The sequence below is a fragment of the Histoplasma capsulatum genome, assembly GCF_000150115.1.
Source record: "Histoplasma capsulatum G186AR genomic scaffold supercont2.5, whole genome shotgun sequence".
NCBI lineage: Eukaryota > Fungi > Ascomycota > Eurotiomycetes > Onygenales > Ajellomycetaceae > Histoplasma > Histoplasma capsulatum.
In genome coordinates this window covers 1,662,454-1,682,920 of record NW_025544805.1, presented here as the reverse complement: position 1 = coordinate 1,682,920, position 20,467 = coordinate 1,662,454, and the positions used below count along the sequence as shown (strand labels likewise).

Here is a 20,467-nt window from a genome sequence, read left to right as displayed (position 1 = left end):
AAACACTTCCTCACCCACCCCTCAATCTCCTCGTTCTCCACAAATATTCCTGATCCAGTAATCCGAGTTTACTCTGTTCCCTGGCCTCCAACCTTGGGCGTGGAGGAAACAAAGCTAGGGACGCATCGCTTTCTTGCAATTCCAAGCGAGACATGTTCCACGTTTTGAAAGTTTCGTTTTGCCTGCAGCTCATAAACTTGTTAAATACTTGGATTTGCAAAATCTCTCTGTGTTATGCTATCCAATGAGTTTTCGAGTAGCAATAAATAATAAACACCGGAACAAAAATAAATAAATAGAAATAAATAGAAATAAATAGAAAATAAAAGTATAAAAATAGAAGCATGACCCCCTATTCCCCGGTGATAGAGAGCCAACAACTACAATTTCGGCGCCGTCTGCCACGGCGGGAAATGAATAGGAACATTCCCAGGCGTAAGGTGTGGGTAATGGGTCCGAATCGCCCTCGTCACCTCGTCGTACATAACTTGATATCCTGCTGGGTTGAAATGGAGACCTAAAACACACAGAAAAAAAAAACAAACAAACACCCATTAAGTAAGTAAAGGGAGCTTCTCATGGTTGGAGGACATATACATACCATCCGACAACAAGGCCTGCAACTTCTTATTCGCAGGGACATCTCTTGATCCCGGGAGCGGCTGGCCTTCCACCCACCCCGCCGCGGTCATGAATGCAGTCCATATGTCGGCGACGGGCACGTTGAGCGCTTTGCCCACTTGCCGGCAGGCGTCTGCATACTTTTTTGTCTGGGACGCTTTGCGCATTACTGCTACGGAGGCTGGTTCGGGCGTGCCTGACGGTGTAGCTGTACCTGTATCTGTACCCATATCTGTATCTGTATCTGCAGCGGAAAACTGATACTCATCGACAGGCGGAGGGGTTAGGAGGAGAAGGTTTGTTTCCTTGTGCTCTTTGATGAGCGGGTGTGTGAGGATTTTTCTTAAGTTGGCTTCGTAGGTGGGGAGGGGGACGTGTTGTTCGAATCCAGGGAGGACGGCGTCGTTTGCGCCGAAGAAGACAATCTGCGATTTTTATTTCCAAAATTGCTTCTTGGTTAGTTGTTGCTCTTTATTTCCTCCTTGTATCCTCACAAATGCGCATTTTGTAACGGATTGACTGGTATGTTGGTGTGTGATGAGTTACCATTAGGCGGACTTTCGCCTTTTGCACTGGCGGGAAGAAAGATGGAAAGATGGCGAGAGCTTGCTGCGATGTATAGCCACTGCGATTTGATCAACATTGGATGCCATCAAGTACTGCACCATCGTGTGATTTTTGGATAGCTTTCTTTACCTGAAACCGCGATTGATGATATCGAAGCGTCTGATATAATCTATGTGAATATTTATTTAGCTGGCAAGTTCCGAGAAGAGAAAAATCAACAGAAGCAATGGAGCATTCCCACATCTCTCGATCCTTTGGACGAATGAGAGGAGATATCATCAAATCTAACACGCTAATAATGCAAGTACTCAGCGAAAGGGTAATCCCACCACTCTGTAGCGCTGGAGAAAAGGCGAATCCTCTCCCCTGATCGCACGAGCCCTGCGTTATAGAGTCGCCGAAAATAATAAATTGTTCATATTCTACGTAGGGCGGCGAGCTGGAAGCCTCCGGGATGACTGTATGTTTGATTAACATGGCGGGGTTTGGCGGTGATGTTGTCAATGGCAACTTAGAATATTTGAGGGGGAACAATATATTTATTTAGTGATTGATGCGGGGTTGAGGTCAGGACGAACTTTAGCGGTGCTTGCCGCGACCGAATCCAAAATGCGCCAACAGGCACCACAACATTTTTATTATCAACATGCTACATGGGAGGGGCAAGTTTACATGTAGGAATGACAGGAAAGATCGAAAGTCGTCAATCAAATCCGATGGATTGTTAATAATAACTAATCGGAGAATTCCATTGTATAAGGAAGCCATTCGATTGATGGATCTTTTGAAGTGGTAGGCAAAATCGGATCGGACTCTCAGAGACTCTCGCATGGGAGAGAGAGAAGTTACCTTACGATGTGTGACTAGAGGCTGCTTATCCCGAGGAATATGGAAATTTTGCATGGAAGTTGCATTTGAAATAACTAGATAGGATACCAAATCCGCGAGCCAGAGACATCATTATTCTGCGTGGTGGGGAGAACCCTCCATACCAATGCTGCTCCCCCAATTTGATGAATTGAATAAATTGAATGGAACAACTAGAACTGGCTGGGGTAAGTTCAGTCTTCTTTCAAGATTCACTCATGAATCCGCTGCATAGCAATGTAAACACACGCCTCTTTACATCCAGGAAAAAAAGCGCCCTAGAAGATGTAGAAGATGTGCCCAACTACCCATTGGACCTAGATTTCCAAAACCGCAACGGACCAGCGTGGCACAACTGCCATGCTCCCGGAGCAGTGTTTCCTCGCTGCTGGCCTCGACGCCCCCGTCCCCGTCCCCGTCCCGGTAACCCGTGTGAGGATTCCATGGACGCTGTATCCGATGATTCACCTTGCAATTTGTCACGTGTAAAGATGGTAAACAGACCAACCGCTGGCTGCCAGGTCCAGGGATGGTTGAGGATATACCTCCTACTAACCGCCGTTGGTGGCTGTTCGTGGTTGCTTAGCATGATAGCGTGAGTGGCTTGGGAGTACGTCAGGGCACTTTGGTGATAATATAGTTAGCCATAGTTAACAATCTCCAGAACAACATTTAAGTTAAGCTTGCTTTCTCGGCTACAGCAACCGCCTAGAGTTTGTTTCATTGCGTGGGGAACTCAAAGTCCTTGAGTATGTCCTGTCACTCCGATAAACTTGTCCAGAAACACGAACCAAGGAAGAAGCTCGGTATACCCTTGGTATGGCCAGAGGAACAACAACCATTTAGGTTCTGGGGAACAAGGTGTTAGCTAAGTATCCAGGTACACGGCAACCAGCCGAGGACGGTTTATTTTGATATTAATATATCAAGAACTCAACCCATTATTTTTCCTTCTCCTTTTTCCCTTCTTCTGTTTCTGATGGAATCCATCGTTCAGCAATCAACCTGGCCCCCACCTCGTCGGCCGGTGATCTCATCGATTGAAGTTGTCTCACGCTAAGAGCTGTTGTCGCTCAACTAAGACACACACCAGCCATCCAATCCTCCTCCCCTCTTCCGCCATCGCGCCAAGAATAACCTTCGCACACTGCTTATTCCCATCTTCCTTATCACATTCTGTGTTTGAACCACCTTAAGTCCCGAGGCCTGGGAGGGGGGACTTGGACTTGGGTCTGCTTTTGGGGGGAGGGCGGTTCCTTTTTGCTGAGTGAGTCCCCGCTGTCCGTCTGTCCATCCCCAGCCGTCATATGTCGCCTGACAGCCAACACCAAGAGATGGCTGTTTGGCTAAAACCCGCTCCACCTGACTTGGTCGACCTCTGCTTTTACTGCTTCTACTGCTTTTTGTTCGTTGTCCGCTCCCTGTAAGCTGACTTGGTCTGTCTAGTTATCGGAACATCAGGCTTTCCAGGGGAGTAGGCGTTGAGAATTCTTCTTCCCACTACAATGCCTCTTGCTCTCAACCGATCCACCTCCAACTACAACACTCTTAGGACCGGCGATGACGGCACCAGTGATCGTGATGATAATCCCCAGCTGATAGTAACCTCTCCGTCATCCCCAATGCCTCGTCGGACACCGACGACTCGTTTTGCGGATGAGTTGGATACCCCCAGCCGCCTACCTAGGCGTGGCACGCAAGACGCGGACGAGAGAACGGGCCTTTTGGGCGCTGCTGACGACTCAAACCGCACATACACCTCTATCCAGAGTGGTTCTTCCACCCCCCGCCCGGCCCCCTTCCACAGACACACCAGCGCTGCTGGCAGTGTACGAATACCCAGGAACCACAGTCGGGCAAACTCACAAGTCGCCAAGTTTGGCGGCGGGGATTGGTCGCTGCCGGATGCGGCAGACTACTTGAAGAATACCCTGGGCGGGTCGTTTTTGGATGACAGGGTGTGGTACGACCAGTTTACGTCCACCGACTGGGTGCATGACAGCATCGCAGATGGCATACGGCTTAGGCAGCTGCGAAGCCGGAAGGATATTCGCGGACGTCTTCTAGCCTGGTTTGACGGGGCGCAAGGCTGGATTCTGGTTGCGGTCATTGGATGCATAACGGCCTGCTTTGCGTACTTCGTCGATGTTACGGAACATGCCATGTTTGACATCAAGCAAGGGTTCTGTACGGAGAGCTGGTTTGTGAGCAAACGCCGGTGCTGCCTGTCTGAAGAGAAGTGTGATGCGTGGCTGTCCTGGTCTGAGATACTAAAGTCCTCGCCCATCGACCGGGACTGGGTCGACTTCGTTGCCTTTGTTTTCTGGGCTGTCACCCTCGCTGCCCTCGCGTGTGTGCTTACGCTTCTTACGAAAACAGTCGTGCCGTCGTCCGTCTCGCTGTCTACATTGGATGAGGATCTTGGAGCTCAGGTCAATTCATCGCCGATAGACGATCGGAAAACACGTTCTTCTAGCCAGTCACCGCAGAGAGGGGCAGTCGCTGCTCCTCCCATGGTTTACTACTCTGCTGCTGGCAGTGGTGTCGCGGAGGTGAAGGTCATTCTCAGCGGGTTTGTCCTGCATGGATATTTGGGCTTCAAAACACTGATCGTAAAGACGTTAGCCCTTGTTTTAGCGGTCGCCTCGGGACTAAGTGTTGGAAAAGAGGGCCCCTACGTTCACATTGCCTCTTGCATTGGAAACATATGCTGTCGAATATTTTCGAAATATCACCAAAATGATGGTAAACGGCGTGAGGTGTTGAGTGCCAGTGCTGCTAGTGGGGTGGGTGTTGCATTCGGCGCTCCTATCGGAGGCGTGTTGTTCGGCCTGGAAGAAGTCAGGTATGGGATTCGTCCGTTAAAGCAGGAAGCATGGCGTATCAAGGATATACGCAAGCTGACAATCCGTCTTCCAGCTATTACTTTCCCCCCAAAACCCTCTTTCGAACATTCTTCTGTTGCATCGTAGGTGACCCCATCTACTGAGATACTTTGATGATGTACGCTGATCCGGGAATAGGCAGCCGCTCTTTCTTTGAAATTCTTGAACCCGTATGGCACTGGGAAAATAGTGCTGTTCGAGGTTCGCTATGACTCAGACTGGAAGGTATTCGAGCTTCTGATATTTATGCTCCTCGGCCTACTGGGTGGTGCGTCGGGTGCCCTGTTTATAAAAGCCTCGAAGCTCTGGGCACAGTCGTTCCGCCGCATTCCAGTTATCAAACGCTGGCCGCTGCTGGAAGTCGTCTTGGTCTCATTGATCACGGGCGTAGCCAGTTTTTGGAATCGCTATACGAAATTGTCTGTCTCAGAGCTTCTGTTCGAACTTGCAAGCCCATGTGATCCTGACACCGAATCAAGAACGGGGCTCTGCCCTACGGGCGACAAGATCCCTGAAGTGATCCGTTATCTTGTCATTGCTTTTGTTATCAAGAGTCTTCTGACTATTATAACATTTGGCATTAAAGTGCCTGCCGGCATCTACGTCCCATCTATGGTTGTTGGCGGTTTGCTGGGCAGAACCATGGGGCACATTGTTCAGTATTTCGTTGTACATTTCCCGGACTGCTTCCTTTTCAGAAGCTGCTCCAGTTCTCGCGATGCACTATCGTGCATAAACCCGGGGGTTTACGCTCTCATCGCTGCTGGCTCTACGATGTGCGGTGTTACCCGGCTCTCTGTGACGCTAGTTATCATCCTGTTTGAGTTAACGGGTAGTCTTGACCATGTACTTCCGTTCTCCCTTGCAATTCTCTGTGCTAAATGGACCGCGGATGCAATGGAGCCACTAAGCATATATGTAGGCCTGCACTTGTATTCTGTTAAACTGAGCCTATTTCGCTATTTGCTTTATCTTGATATCATACTAACAAATCCCAGGACCTCCTTACCGATATGAATTCATACCCCTACCTAGACAATAAACTCCACCCAACCTCCGACATCGCGCTAAGCGAACTCGTCCCTCGCGTCCGCAAGAACCGTATCATAGACATCTCCAACTCCCCCCTGGTCCCGGCAATGGAGCTCCGCAAGAAACTCGACGTTCTCCTGAGGGCCGGCGAACTGGACGGCGGCCTGCCGATCCTGCGAAAGAATATCTTGGTCGGGTTGATCCCCGCACCCGAGCTCGAGTTTGCGCTTGATAGACTTGAGAATGAGGCCGAGTCAATGTGCTTGATGTGTACTGACAGCCCGTATGGCGATTGGAGCTGTGATGGAGAGGCGGGCGGGGATGGGAATAGAGATCGAAGTAGGAGTGGACTCAATTCGACGGGTCTGATGGCAGATTTTACGCCGTATATTGATCCGGTAGGTTCTTTTCACCACCCCTCCCCCCAACCTTCGCACCTCTGGGCGCGCACCAGCATTACTTTTTATATTATTCATATATTATCCCCACCCGCTCCCACAACTATCTGCACGATCTGCCGATGGCAGATACATGGTATAATGTATACTAACCTGTATATCTGTTATTTCTATCTAGGCACCCATGGCATTGGATATCCACTCCCCCATAGACCTTGTATACCAATGCTTCGTCAAGCTTGGGCTGCGCTACATGTGTGTCCAGCGCGATGGCCAATATGCCGGCCTGGTGCACAAGAAGTCCTTTGTCAAGTTCATGAAGGAGCATGAGGAAGGGACGCATAAGTGAACGATAGAAAAATACACTTATAATAAAGGGAAAGCTTCAGGGATAAGGATGGATGGTGGAGCATGGAAATGTGCAAAGTGAACGATGAGCACGAAGTTGGTTTTCATGTGGATAGATTTTTTCCCCTCCCTTTTCCTTTTCTTTCTGGCTGATATCCCTGATGACGCATGTATATACTTACATACTTAAAATTTCGTTCTTTCTGCATGGTAGGTAGCTGGCTCACTTTACTCTCCTTTGCCCTCCTTTGGTTGTGTTACACGTCCTTTTTCCATGGGGCCGGGGCTACACCATTTTGTTTCAGTTATCGGGTATTTGCCGCCCATATTCATAGATCTATATTGTTTTTCTTCTTCGATGTCTACACAAGCTTTTATTTCGCTTTCTTTTCTTGCTTTCTTTCTAAACACTACGATTTGGTAATCTAGATTGTTAACTATCTTAGGTTCTGTAGATTTGCACTGATTCTTATCAGTGATTTTCTCAAAAGTTAGGAGGAAAAAGTCCAGAATTGTATATCAATTTCTTTGTACTGTCCATGTTGTAACATTTCTCTGTATTCAAATATATTTTCTCGTCTTAATTTAATGTTCGTATCCGACAGAGTGTTGAGGATAATCATTTTTCCTCATGGGGTACCAGTTGCACGGTGTGCCCATACACAAAGATACCAACCAGCGTATCTTATCCCCGCAGCCCCGATCCTGATCTGACCAGCAACCGCAACCCCGTTTGCCGCCCTCGATTCCCACTTCCCTCCCACCGAACCCCCATCCCGCATCCCGCATCCCGCATCCCGCATCCCCATGCTCCGGCCAGCGAGCATTCCACGTTTCTCGCCTCACTTTCTATCCTCCCACGCCTCCCTCTCTACCTCCTCGAAGCTCTTTGCGGCAAAACCTTACTCCCGCAGCCCATTCACCCCGCCAGCAAGAATGTCTTCTGGAACCGCTGCTCCTGCGCTGAACCCGAAGACGGCACGGATTGGTTAGTTCTGATTTTTTTTTGGTCTTGAAGAATGGCGATGGCTAATAGATAGCTGCTTCTTTGCGTTAGGGAATCCGGCACTTTTGTATGTTTGACCTCATTTCTAAGAACATACAGTCCTGGGCTTGACGGCCTGCGATGGATATATATATATATATAAATATATATATATATAAAGAATTGGACGCTGTATACTACATGAAATGCTTTGCTGACTGGTGGCGTCTTTTTGCGCTCCTACAGCATTTGCGATATCCAGGAGAAATTCCGCCCGGTTATCTATGAGTTTTCCAAAATGTCAGCATTTCCCACCCCTCCACCCCGCCTTTCCCCCGCTCCTGACAGCAATCCCGCGTACACCAGAAAGAAACTATAAACGCAATCACTCAATTTCAAACCCACAGATATACCTATGGAGAACCCAACTAACGTATCACCACAGAATCACCACAGCCTCCAAGCTCCTCCGGGCTGCCAAACCCCTCAACATCCCCATCTACATCACCACCCAAAACCGCGCCCGCCTCGGCACAACCGTCTCCGAACTCGGCCCTTACATCGACCCAGCCACAAACCCCAATGTCCGCGCCGACCTCGACAAAACCCTCTTCTCCATGGTCACCCCGGAGCTGAAGGCCCAATTCCCAGCACAGCCGCTCGACGCCATCATCGTCGGCATCGAGTCGCACATCTGCGTCACGCAGACGACTCTGGACCTGCTGGCGCTGGGCCACAGGGTGTATGTGGTTGCGGATGGGGTGAGCAGTGTCAACCCGGAGGAGAGGGTGGTGGCGTTGGCGCGGCTGCGGGATGCGGGCGCGATTGTGACGACGAGCGAGAGTCTTTTGTTTGAGATCATGGGCGATGCGAAGCATGCGGTGTTCAAGCAGGTTAGTGGGCTTGTGAAGGAGACTGGAGACGAGACGAAGAAGGCCCTGGGAGTGTTTTGTGGCAGTAAGATCTGATATATATGATCTGATATGTATGTACAAATTTATTTATTTATTATTATTATTGTTGTTATTTTTTTTCTTATCTTGGGATTTGATAACCTTTGCGAAACTAAGAGGGGATAAAGGAGGAAATTATGAATTTTCATATTTGATGAATTTGATTTCTTTCGTGGCGCGTGAGCAGAAAGGATAACATCCTCTGTAACTATATATGAGAGTATCTGTTGATTGTTGAAATTTGTCACAATCAACCTCTTAACCAGCAACCACCATAAATTCCTGAGACTCTACCTTCTCGCTCCATATGTACTCTGCAGTATTTCTCACCCCACTCTACTGCACCAAACAAAAAAAAAAAAAAAAAAAAAAAAAAGAGGGGGGTGGGGTTGGGGGTTTAGATCGGGTGCCCCAAAGTTGAGAGGGAGATAATGTAAGAGAGGCAATATCCACCAAAGAAGCGATAGTGAGTCCCTTAAAAAGAGGAGCACGGAAACGAGATATTCATTGCCCCGTGTGCCCTTTGCCTTTCCACGCTCACAAGGGGGCCAGTGCAATGAGGTTGTGTGGACGGAGAGAGAGCGAGAACCCGCGATAGAGAAATAGCGAAGTCGGGGCAAGGAACGGCGTTTTCGAAGACGAAGACGAAGACGAGTTCCTGGCCAATTTTAAAAATAATAATAATAATATAAAAGAAGGCAATGGTTTATTGGGGTAGCCCAGCGGGAGCGAGCACTCAAAATCTCAGGCCCGATTACATCGTTTCTATCTATCTAAGGATTCTCCTCCTCCAGCTCCACTAAGAAATTATATTTTAGAAAGGCGACGGCAACTTAGGAGAACAGCGAAAACTGCTGTATGGTAAAAACCCCCTTGGCTCCAGGAGGCATACATGACTCGCTGGAATGTATGGTTTCAAGAGTCAAAGGGCAGACAGATATCATGTGGAGCGGGTGAAGGTCATGGCCCGCGGGACGCGCAAAAGGGTGGTGGCGCTGTGGAGAAATAGAGGCTGATGCTGTCAGTTATTAGAGGGAGAGAGCATGGTGGAGAAGTGGGCTGTGGGAGGGGCCGCGCCGGACAAGGAACGAGCAAGACGCAACGAGAGAAGGTTCCCACAGGAACCTGGGCAAGATATTTGTGCTTCTGCCTGCCCTGGTGTGGTGAAGGAAATATCTAGCGTAATTGGGGGAGGCGACGAAGGGGCCATGAACTGGAAATGAAGATTTTGTATCCAGAGGATTGCTAAATATAACATTGTCGGAAACGAAAATAACACGAGGAAACAATCATCAACCATCAAGTTAAACCTTGCTCATAACAACTTGCCCAATCGTCACACAACATCGCTGAAGATGGCCAGGGAACCCCATCGAGCCATAAAAGAAAGCTGCATCTCCCCCCCCTCCCCCCCCCCCCTCTCTCTATCTGCCTACGGGTGAATCAAGTGCACTTTCGCCATTTTCTTGAAGATATTCTCGTCCACAGTAGCAGCCTCACAGTTCGACGTTTTGGAGGCTTCGCCAGAACTGGTGCCGCCATTTTTCCGCTCAACAGCCCACATCCTCAACGCGAAGAGTTCATCGATAAGTGCTGGGAGAAAGGTGCCGGGGCCGTGCACTCCGTCTTTCACGGCAGCGCGCTCAGCAGCAATTTCGAGCAGAAGTAAACTGGCTAGTACTGCGAGTAGTTTGTCACTTCTGTGCACGGCGAGGAAGGAGGCAGCTATGGTGCCAATTATGCAACCGGTCTAGGAAACAGGTTAGGTTGGTTAAATTATGATTTATAGCAGGATGAGGCTATTCTTCAGCAGTGAATAGGTGGGAATCAAAAAAGGGGAACGGAGGCAAAGTGATGTTATTTGTAAGACTTACGCCTGTAATATGTCCGAGGAGACTGTGTCCATTGCCAATGGCAAGAGTGCGCTCGCCATCGCTCAGGTAGTCCACGGCGCCGGTGAGAAGGGCGATGTTTCCTGGGAGGATTGCTTGTTATATACACATTTCGAAATCAAGAGATTGGTTGCTGTTTAATCCCAATCCTACAGTACGGTCTGATGCAAGTGCATATAATGGAGAATGAAAATATGTACTATAGAGGATTTGTGTAGGTGTTGTGTCCTTTGAGATTTCCAACGACGTGCATGTCGCGCCAAAAGGAAAAGAGGATAGGAGTAATTGGCACAGGGGACAATATGGAAAAGGCTTACTCTCCCGCTTCGCAAGGTCCATGACAAGTCTCGCTTTTTCTTTGCAGTTCAAAGTACTTGGTCCGCTGTCGACGCCGATCTGTTGCCCGCGGACTTTGCCATACACTTGAATCAACTCGCTTTCATTTCCTTTAATAAGGTCGAAATATCCACCAGCCATGAGCTGTTTCGCAGCTTTGCGGCGAACATCCGTAGCACCAGCCCCAACTGGATCAAACACAACAGGGTTCCCTTCGGCATTATACGCCTGTAGGGCCTGGAGGTAATTATCGATGCTTTCATTATTCAGGGTCCCCATATTAATCAATAACGAACCACCATTTTTGGCGAGGTCAACTGCTTCGGGGCCATATCCGGACATAATTGGAGATGCACCACTATGTTGGAGTCAGCCATAGTAAACATTATCGAACAGTAACAAGTTCGGAGTTCTTACATTGCAATGGCAACGTTTGCAGCAAAATTAGCTACCACAAAATTGATCATATTGTGGCATAAGGGTCGTCTTGTCGCCACCAGGTTGACGATATCTGGCACTTGATCTAATAGCAGGGTAACTTCATTCTCCCGAGGAGGAAGGGGAATCGTGGCTAAGGCAGGAATTTGTTTCACTAATTTGCAAAACAATGCGGCGGCTTCTCTCGGGTTTTCCGCCGCCATGATCGCGCTCACAATCGCAGCACCATCAAGGCTTTTCAGTGGTGCTTGTGATTGGTATATAACTCGTTGAACATTTGACAAGTTGATACCACCGATCGCAACTGTTCCGACTCGTCTGGGCATTGTGGAAAGAAACGCCAAAATCTCTCTTGTGCCAGCAGGCCCGATAATAGACTTGGTGTTGGTTTTCCTTTATCACCGTCAATTGCAAATTCCACAACTTGAAGCTGTAAGTTCCATGAAGCTCAAGGATAGCATGGAGCTCTAATATCAAGTGACTTACGTGGGCGTTGCGAATACGGTTCCAATTCCGAGGTAATCAGCCCCATCCTGAACTGCCTTGAGCGCTTCCTTGTTCGAGGATACTGACGCGCCGATATAGGCGTTAGAAGGCAGCAATTTCTTTGCGTCTAGTATGCCTAAACAAGCGCAACAAACGGAGCTTAGTTCCCCGTTGTAGAGCAGACAGGACAGCGGGACTAACTCATGTCATCCTGTCCAAGATGGACGCCTTCGGCACCAACAGCTAATGCGACGTCAACGCGGTCGTTGATGATTAGAGGAACATTGTGCTTCTTTGTAATCTCGTGGAGTCTCTTTGCAGTCTCAATCATCACACCAGAGTCACTGTGCTTGTCTCTATACTGGACAACAGTGACACCTAAACAAGAGTGGCAACTTAGTAAAAACGCCAATACTCCGTACACTCCATTGAGTGTGAACTTACCCCCTTGAATGGCATCTTGAACTACCACACACAAATCCCTGCCGCGCAGAATGGCGGGAGTAGAGTCTGTAACTAAGTATACGGACAAATCCATGGCAATCTATGGGATACGCTTGTAACGGCTGGAAGAGAATATGACAAATGTGATTGTACTCTGCAGGTCTATTAGTAAATAATATCAAGATTCCAAGCAAGCCGATATCCGTAGAAGTGAAATAGGAGCAGCGATTAAGAAACATGTTTGTGTTTCTCGTATGGACACATTGTCTCTCAACATTCATTCATGGTCAAACATGGTCATGCAGGAACAGTGCCAGGCCACAAATAGCGGCAACCCACACCAAAATCATGGTGGTTTTTTAGCCAGGAAAGCAGCCAGGGTTGGCAGTGGGGCCTAGTACAATATATGAATACAAGTGACATTTTCCATGAATTTTATAAGCGTCAACTTAAGTGGTTTTAATACAAGATCAAAGAAGATTGAGAGGAGATTGTTCTACTACATGAAACAAAGCATTGTCAATAGCAGAAACTAAATCGAATCAAGCAACAAAGCAGGATACATAGGGGGAAAGGATACGTCATATGTAAAGCGCGGGAAACCAAGTTCTTTCAAGGGGCTCCCGGACAAAGGGATTTTGTACCTGATTTTTCAAGTGGTGGTCGTGGCTTTTTCGATTGCTGGAAACGTATAAAGAGCGCAGATGGGAAGGACGGCATCCAACCTGGGAATCCAAAGGATAGGAAACACCAGGGTCTTTCTATATACCGAACACAAAAGAGAATGAAATGACCCGCCCTCAATCATAGGACCCTTTTTCACACAGAGCAATTCGACGTCAGAATTTCCTCTTTGGGGCACATCGGCCTGTCCACGTGATCTATCCCATCTCACGATTAGTCAACTCCCTAAATCACATTCTGCCGCCCATCAAATTTCTGGATTCGGACACCGCCCACCCTTGCTCTCCTCCAACACTAAAATCTTTCTTTTCCGCTCATCCACAACCTCGCCAACCTCCTTCAGCCATCGCCATCACCACACCGGCTTATCCAGATTGTTCTATCTTATCCCTTAGCTGGGCATTCTGATATTGTTTCCCACTTGATCTGATCGGTGCTACCCCCAACGCGCTGCCATTCTGTGCTCACTGAGATATCTCGTTGTCTCGGCTCAACCCACGTTCCCCATCAGGTTCCCCAAGCCTTCTGCCACCAAGCAAGATAGAGCACCTGTCTATGTATTCGCCCTACGTCAACGCTTTCGAACACCACCTGCCGCTCAAGCTGCAAACGTTTCGCCCTGTGCGAAAACCTTGTAGTTACCATTCCAGATCTTGTGGCTGAGATTCACTTGCTCTGAGTTCACCTACGCTTTCAACCCTTCCATATCGCAGCCGAGCCGCAGAAATTTCCGCTTTCACTATCCTACTCAAGATATCACGGGTAAATTCGTGATACGCATGTCTTGTAGCAATCGAAACTCCATTCCCCAGCCCCTCTCCGCGTTTCGTCCTATATCTCTCCTCTTCGTAGCCTTTTAAAGAATTCCAAAATTTCGTCTCTCTTCTTACCGTGACAATGGCTACTACCGTCAACATCCGTCGGGTAAGTCAATTTCCAGAGCTCTTCCTGTTACTTGAAATATATGTTGGGCTTACATATACTGACATGATGCAACAGGACAACCCTGATCCCTTTTACCGTTACAAAATGGAACGCCTCCAGGCAAAGATCGAAGGCAAAGGCAATGGCATCAAAACTGTTGTTGTTAATCTCAACAATGTTGCCCAGTCTTTGGGTCGCCCACCAGCCTGTAAGTATGCTATGCCTGCCGATCTTCGTTCCATTGTTTTTCTTGCGTTTTTATTGTCCTTCCGATGCCAAGGCTAGTATGATACTAACCTCTGGGAACTAGACTTGATCAAGTACTTCGGATTTGAACTCGGGGCTCAAGCAAACGCTAAGCCGACAGATGATCGCTGGATTATCAACGGCGCCCACGACGCTTCCAAACTTCAGGACTACCTTGACGGGTTTATCGTAAAATTCGTTTTGTGCAAGAAGTGCAAGAACCCAGAAACTGAGGTTGTCGTCAAAGAACCCCGCATTATCCTGGACTGCAAAGCCTGTGGTGAACGGTCCGATGTTGACCTTCGTCAAAAGCTCAGCAGTTTCATTTTGAAGAACCAGCCAAAGAAGGGAAAGAAGGACAAGTCCACCAAGAAGTCTCGGCGCGAAAGAAACAAGGGCAAGGGTGACGGAGAGACGAATGGAGAGGCAAACGGAGAGTCAAATGGTAGCCCGGTAGATAGCAACTCCGATGGAGGAGATGAAAACGGCGATGGTGCTCTCGACGCCCATAGTGATGATGAGCTTACTCGTCGCATTAAAGCTGAGGCGGAAGAAATCGAGCAGTCCCAAGAAATCGACGACGACGACTGGGCGGTTGATGTTTCCGAGGAAGCTGTCAAGGCTCGTGCTCAGGAACTCCCCGACGATGTTAAACGTTCTCTCGTCATTGATGATGATGATGATGGTGAAGGGGAAAATGGGTCGGCCTCCGCCTACGATCTTCTCGGTAGCTGGATTATAAGCTCTGCCAAGGGTTCTGAGGAAGGTGTCTCAAGCATCAGTGACATTGACATCTATATGAAGGCCAAGGAACTGGGAATTGAGTCGAAGCACAAGACCCTCGCCGTCTTGGCTCAGACCATGTTCGACGACAAAATTGTTAAGCAAATTCCATCCAGAGCTGGCATGCTCAAGAAGGTAATTGTATAATCTATCCATTAAGTCTATTTGAATTTAGAATACTAATAAACCTTATTTAGATGATCACTTCTGAGCGCCACGAAAAGGCATTCCTTGGAGGAACCGAACGTTTAGTTGGAATTGAACGTCCCAATCTCTGCCCAAGTGTCCCAGCCATCCTGCTCGCTTATTACCAGGAGGATCTGATTTCGGAAGAAGTCCTCAAGGCCTGGGGCTCGAAGGCCAGCAAGAAATACGTCGACATCGCCACCAGTAGGAAGGTCCGCAAGGCTGCTGAGAAGTTTATCGAATGGCTTGAGACTGCCGAGAGCGATGAGGATGATGATGAGGATTAAACTCCTGCTGGCAACATCTCCCGAGGGCAATTGCCCATCCTGCAACATTCTTTTTTTCGGGGCCTTTATTCCATCGCTTTAACTCGTTTCGATTTTTCCCTTGCCTTGCTTCCCGTTAGTTTTCGTTTTATTTGGGCAATTGTATCAATTACCGATCTTATTCACAAGCTCCACTCTACGTCCCTCGACGAGAATAAAATTCAACTGAACCCCCATGTCCCCTTATCGTTTCTTTCTTTCATTTTTGGTCTCTTTGGATGAATGATTTCGTTGCTTGCGTTTTGAACAGTCCACCTCCACTCCTCCATTCGTTTATTATAGGTGTAGCTGAATAACATATGCAAGAGGAATTATTAAAGTGTTCATTGTATATTACTCTCAACATACTATCCCCCAAACTGTTCTGTTATTGATAACCGACATACCACCCCGAAAAGTTGTAAATAAGAACAGGTCATAGGTCACGAGGGATTGTACTGGTATTCGTAGTAAATAATTTCTTCGAAAAGTAGTCAAAGCATGGTGTGTAGTACGAGCCAAAATACGTTAAACAACTGGCATAAATAATGTTTCATTCCCTATGTCATTAAAACGCTCCAATCACCTCCGCCAACTTCCACGACCCCCTGCTTCCTGCTGAACGAAGCTCTCCCTGCGTTGGTGAATCCGACTGCGAATGTAGCTGGCTCCTCAACATATCCGCAATCCTCCTCTCAATATTTCGCCCCACCCGTGCCAGCCTATCAACTGCATCACCGTTCCCGTCATCGATACCGCCCCTGCTCTGTCTCCTCCCTTTCTCAAATATAAACCATGTCAAATCCGCATTTAGCACATGCATCGCTTGAATCGCCTGGGCAAATTCTTCTGTTCCCGTTCTATTTCCCGTTCTTGACGTCGCTTCCGCTCTTGGCTCTCCTGCTGTTTTACCGATCTGCTTCTCGTCGTTGGATTCTGTGTGCTCGCGCCATGCATACGTGAAGTAATAATCGGGCTGAAAGAAAGATATCGCCGTACCGAGACACTCAAAAATTTCGTCTCTGATGTCGGCTGATAGATATACGCTGTGGAGAATGGTGGTAAACATGCGTGTCAGGGCCTGGAATAGGGAGTTGTGAGGGGTGAATGACTTTGTGCTCGGTGGTGGTGGCGGTGGTGGTGGTGTTGGCGGTGGTGGAGGCTTAGATCGTGCAGTCACTGATGTTGTGGAATCGGGAATTTTGGTTTTGCTGTCAGTGTCAGGGGTTAGCGACTCCATCCCCCGAGACGGTGCGTAAACTAAGACGTTCCTGCTGCTCTATCCTCTGTCGCTGCCTCTCCGCCGCCCTTTCTGAGTCCTGCCGTACTCGCTCCCATGCGCGGAGATACAGTTTCTTCCACCGAGGGAATTCATGCTCAATGCGAGATGCCATGAAGTCCCCCGCGCCTTCGCACATGGCGCCGATTGCGGAGCACGACGCAGAGATTACGAATGCTTCTTCCTGGATGCCGGATTCGTCGATGCTGGTTGGGGAGTTGCGGGTTTGTGCGGGGCCTGTGTGGGGTGTTGTAAGTGCGACCGAGTTTGGTGAGAGAGTCTGTGGCGTGGTAATTCGTGCGCTAACGGAAGGCCAGAGGTCGTTAATTAGGGGTAAAAAGGTGTCTTCATCATGCGCGAGGATGGGTAGTGCACGGGTCAAGATGGTAAGTAATGAGCGTCGTAGGAACGGCGATGGTGAGGAGAGATGGGGTGGAATGGATTTGGCAATATTAAGGAGCAAAGTGTGAGATCTGCTTAGAGTCTTTTCTTCTGTGGTAGGTGGTGGCAGTCCCTCTGATTCTGAGCCTATATCACTTTCATCCTCATCCATGAGTCTGAGCCCATCGCGCTCGGAAGCCCATGGACGTCTAGGGTGAGATTCTTTTTCCAAACTGTCACCGGCTTCGAGTTCAGAGGCCCGAGCTCGCTTCTCCCTTCGCTTTTGAAATTCATTCGCGATGTCTGAAATTCTACGGGATTTGAGAGGTCTTTTCTGGTGATTGACGGGTTCATTGGTATCTGAGCCTGTGATAGCTAGTTGTGCTGGTTTCTTTGCCCCTTCGTCCACAATAGCTCCTAAAACAGAAAACAGAAGCTCCACCAGTTTAGGGTAGCCGTGGAAAGCATCCAACACTGTAAATATCGATCCAATCAGGTCATCCAGATATGGGATAAGCGATGCCCCACATAACCTCGTCATCATGAGTAGCACCTGCGGGGCTTGGGGTGATATGTCAAAAGTGTTAAGCTTCAAAGACACGGAATTCACTAGGTAGTCAACATTATCAACGAGCATAGAGCTTGTGTTTGGATATCTGCAAGCAGCAGTAAGGATATCAAGGCATGTAACAGCATGATTCTGTATGTTGGGGTTGCTAGAGCCCATCAATTGCAGCACAGGGTATAAGGTGTCAATTAATTCGGGACGAAAGGTTTCACCTAACTGCTGCGCTTGGAGTGCTATAGCCTCAAGAGCTAACGCAGGCAGCCGCCAATCGTGTGGATTGGCAGTCGACAAATCCGTGAGAAGTGGGAGCGAGATTGAGTATAACTCCTCGATAATAGCGGAACGAGAAGGAGAGTCAGAATCCAGATCAATCATGTCATCCATTGACGCTAGATCCGCTGGAACACTTTTTATTAATGATAAGGTAAGCCAAAAGGGAGCTAGGAGGTCATCACCCGACGACCCATAGATTTTCTTTAACATCGAACTCGCCATCGAGAGAGATGTGTCCGTGGCGCTAAGTTTCGAAATCATAAATTGGAGCTCTGAGAGTGTTCTTCGGTGGCTACGGTGGTCTAGTAGCACGGGTTGAAAAGATATCGACTGGCGCTCACCATCCACAATACGGAGCTCCGATCCTGTGGCAGCAAAACTTGGTAGAGGCTGGGGCGCTGTTGACGTCGATCGCATAGCCATGGAGACACTCTCGCATAAACTTGTGGCTAAAGTGTCATCCAAGATATTTAAGCTTGGCTGAGTCTGCGATAAGACTTGGAACGCAGTCGATATTTGTCTAATTGCTCTTTGTTTTGCTGCATCATTATTCGATTGCATCATTCTTGGTAATGCTATAGTCCATGTGTACATGTTAGACTTGAGAAGGTCCAGCACGCGGTTAGATGAAATGGTCAGATGTTTTAGGGCGACGTAAGCATCGTTTGCCGGCTTGTCTGTATCATATTCAGCGAGAACAACCACAGTTTCCACCATCATTGAAAGTGAGTCCCCAAGAGATTTCGGACATTGTTCAATAACCATAAGGCATAATTCAAGCAAACTGTGGCGAACATCATGTCTGTCATGTGTTCTCAACTGAATAACGTTTCCCAACGCAAGCTTTACCTGGGAAGCTGTCGCGTTGAGCCATGAGTCATCAAGAACAAGAGTATTCCCTCCCGGTTGGGTTTTAGCATCAGTTTTCTGGGGCGTCGGGGCCGAAACATCGGTATCATTAAGCACGGCCTTCAACATTTCTGTGAGGGCTTGTATGCAGCAACACAGCACTTGGTATGATCGTCGCATTTGTGTGGTCGGCTGTAGTGCTTTAGTCAAGGCAGAAACACTTCTGGGTAAAAGGCTTGCTAGTATCACACGATGAGTTACGCGAGCGGTCAGGGTCCGCAGAGCACGAGCTGCAGCCAGTTGGACCTGGTCTGAAGTACCATCCGTAATACCTTCCAGTAAGAGGTAGACAGTTTGATCAACAATAGTGGATGTCCCGATTTCATTAAATATCTCTGCTGCAGCTGTAGGTCCTACAAGGACCTGACATACGGTTGCAATGCAATCAAATGCGGCAACTGTTAATTCTTCCGATTCTGGCTTTCTCTGGTTGCAATCTTTAATTTGGGTGGGAGGTCCACCAGCAATGATGGTGAGAAGGATAAGCAGCTGCTTTCCCATTTTCACGGAGAGGTTTTGGCGCCATCCTTTCTCGATAAGAATCTGTAGACACCGCAACGCCAGTTCCAAGCAGCGAACAGAAACCCTTTGGGTTTCATTGAAGATGTGCGATAGTGGGAAGAATGCGTATTCGGCAAGTTTTTCATCGAGACCATATTCACTCGCAACCTCCAGGAGCATAGTATGCAAAGGTTCCAAGGCCCGTAACACATCCTTGGAGGTTGCGAGGTCGCCTCTGAATTTAAGCCCAACAGAACTTAGCTCAACGCAAGGAGGGCGGAGCTTTTTGCTCGACAGATGACAGAATATAGCCTAGTTAGCAAGTCATGAACTTGTAGATACGATGGAGATGTAATCGAACCTTTGAAAAGGCCCGTTGTCGGGAGTCCTCCATTACGTTTAAATTTTAAATCAACGCCATATACAGATGCACAATGTGACATGCGCATGCACGCAAACCTTGAGTGTAGAATGTCATAGCATTATAACAAAAAAGAAAAAATGTATAAGTTGCAATGAATGGGTTTTGATATTCGGAGTAGATGTTGGAGAATGAAGGAGGACAAATTCGGTATGATTACTAATATATTATCGAGCGACCACATTTAGCTTCAAGTTTTCGGAGTAGTATGATCTCCTTGATGGTCAACGACAGAGAAGCAACATACATAGACGGATGATCGCCTTTGAGACTCAATGGATTTCGGCATCTTGAGGTACGGATGCAAAAGATGTCTAATACTCCAAACGAGGACCACATCATTATTCCAGTGTCGCCATGTTGAAAGAGCTTCTCACTGGGACAAACTTGCCCACAACTGACCTCGATGCCGTAGGCCCAAGCATTGAAACACAGAGGCATCTTGCATGAGCCTGTGAAGGGATTTCGAGTGCTGAATGCTTTTTTCCCTTAGTCTCTTGAGGTGACCAGCGTAATCATCCAGAGTCCCATACCCTTGAAGCTGCATGATGTTACCAAGATTGCCCTGCGACAAATTATAATGCGGTATTGCTGGAAGATGGATACATGTAGCTGCGGTGCAACCTGGAACTCTCTTCTCTGTTGGTTGATTCTTTCAGCTGAATGATTAACTTCTGAAATCACAGCCGCACCTTCCTGTGCTGTACTTCAAATGAACCATGGCATTGAATCTAATATAAAAAGCGGCTCTTCGC

General features: G+C 48.0%; 7 protein-coding genes across 7 annotated transcripts; 3 read left to right on the top strand and 4 right to left on the bottom strand.

Moving 5' to 3' along the window:
• Positions 1-192: 192 nt before the first annotated feature.
• Positions 193-1,665, bottom strand: HCBG_04527 (GDSL Lipase/Acylhydrolase; the record flags this gene model as incomplete). The annotated part of the gene is made up of 5 exons (XM_045431576.1): positions 193-517; positions 602-1,046; positions 1,168-1,246; positions 1,318-1,357; positions 1,497-1,665. 5 exons carry the CDS (start codon positions 1,663-1,665, stop codon positions 381-383), a joined length of 870 nt encoding a protein of 289 aa, XP_045288129.1.
• Positions 1,666-2,359: 694 nt separating this feature from the next.
• On the bottom strand, positions 2,360-3,152 carry HCBG_04526 (uncharacterized protein; the record flags this gene model as incomplete). Its single annotated transcript, XM_045431575.1, has 3 exons — positions 2,360-2,678; positions 2,847-2,904; positions 3,146-3,152. 3 exons carry the CDS (start codon positions 3,150-3,152, stop codon positions 2,360-2,362), a joined length of 384 nt encoding a protein of 127 aa, XP_045288128.1.
• A 408-nt stretch (positions 3,153-3,560) lies between these two features.
• Positions 3,561-7,072, top strand: HCBG_04525 (CLC channel; the record flags this gene model as incomplete). Its single annotated transcript, XM_045431574.1, has 5 exons — positions 3,561-4,900; positions 4,975-5,023; positions 5,079-5,858; positions 5,939-6,370; positions 6,549-7,072. The coding sequence occupies 5 exons, from the start codon at positions 3,561-3,563 to the stop codon at positions 6,717-6,719; spliced, it is 2,772 nt and encodes a 923-aa protein (XP_045288127.1).
• A 582-nt stretch (positions 7,073-7,654) lies between these two features.
• HCBG_04524 (isochorismatase domain-containing protein) lies at positions 7,655-8,671 on the top strand (the record flags this gene model as incomplete). The annotated part of the gene is made up of 4 exons (XM_045431573.1): positions 7,655-7,706; positions 7,776-7,791; positions 7,950-8,003; positions 8,149-8,671. The coding sequence occupies 4 exons, from the start codon at positions 7,655-7,657 to the stop codon at positions 8,669-8,671; spliced, it is 645 nt and encodes a 214-aa protein (XP_045288126.1).
• A 1,417-nt stretch (positions 8,672-10,088) lies between these two features.
• Positions 10,089-12,346, bottom strand: HCBG_04523 (thiamine-phosphate pyrophosphorylase; the record flags this gene model as incomplete). Its single annotated transcript, XM_045431572.1, has 7 exons — positions 10,089-10,406; positions 10,531-10,631; positions 10,866-11,242; positions 11,302-11,715; positions 11,809-11,890; positions 12,010-12,186; positions 12,253-12,346. 7 exons carry the CDS (start codon positions 12,344-12,346, stop codon positions 10,089-10,091), a joined length of 1,563 nt encoding a protein of 520 aa, XP_045288125.1.
• A 1,245-nt stretch (positions 12,347-13,591) lies between these two features.
• On the top strand, positions 13,592-16,093 carry HCBG_04522 (eukaryotic translation initiation factor 5; the record flags this gene model as incomplete). Its single annotated transcript, XM_045431571.1, has 4 exons — positions 13,592-13,860; positions 13,936-14,068; positions 14,171-15,024; positions 15,087-16,093. The coding sequence occupies 4 exons, from the start codon at positions 13,834-13,836 to the stop codon at positions 15,360-15,362; spliced, it is 1,290 nt and encodes a 429-aa protein (XP_045288124.1).
• HCBG_04521 (HEAT repeat protein) lies at positions 15,949-19,685 on the bottom strand (the record flags this gene model as incomplete). The annotated part of the gene is made up of 3 exons (XM_045431570.1): positions 15,949-16,559; positions 16,642-19,573; positions 19,653-19,685. 3 exons carry the CDS (start codon positions 19,683-19,685, stop codon positions 15,949-15,951), a joined length of 3,576 nt encoding a protein of 1,191 aa, XP_045288123.1.
• Between the last annotated feature and the right edge of the window lie 782 nt (positions 19,686-20,467).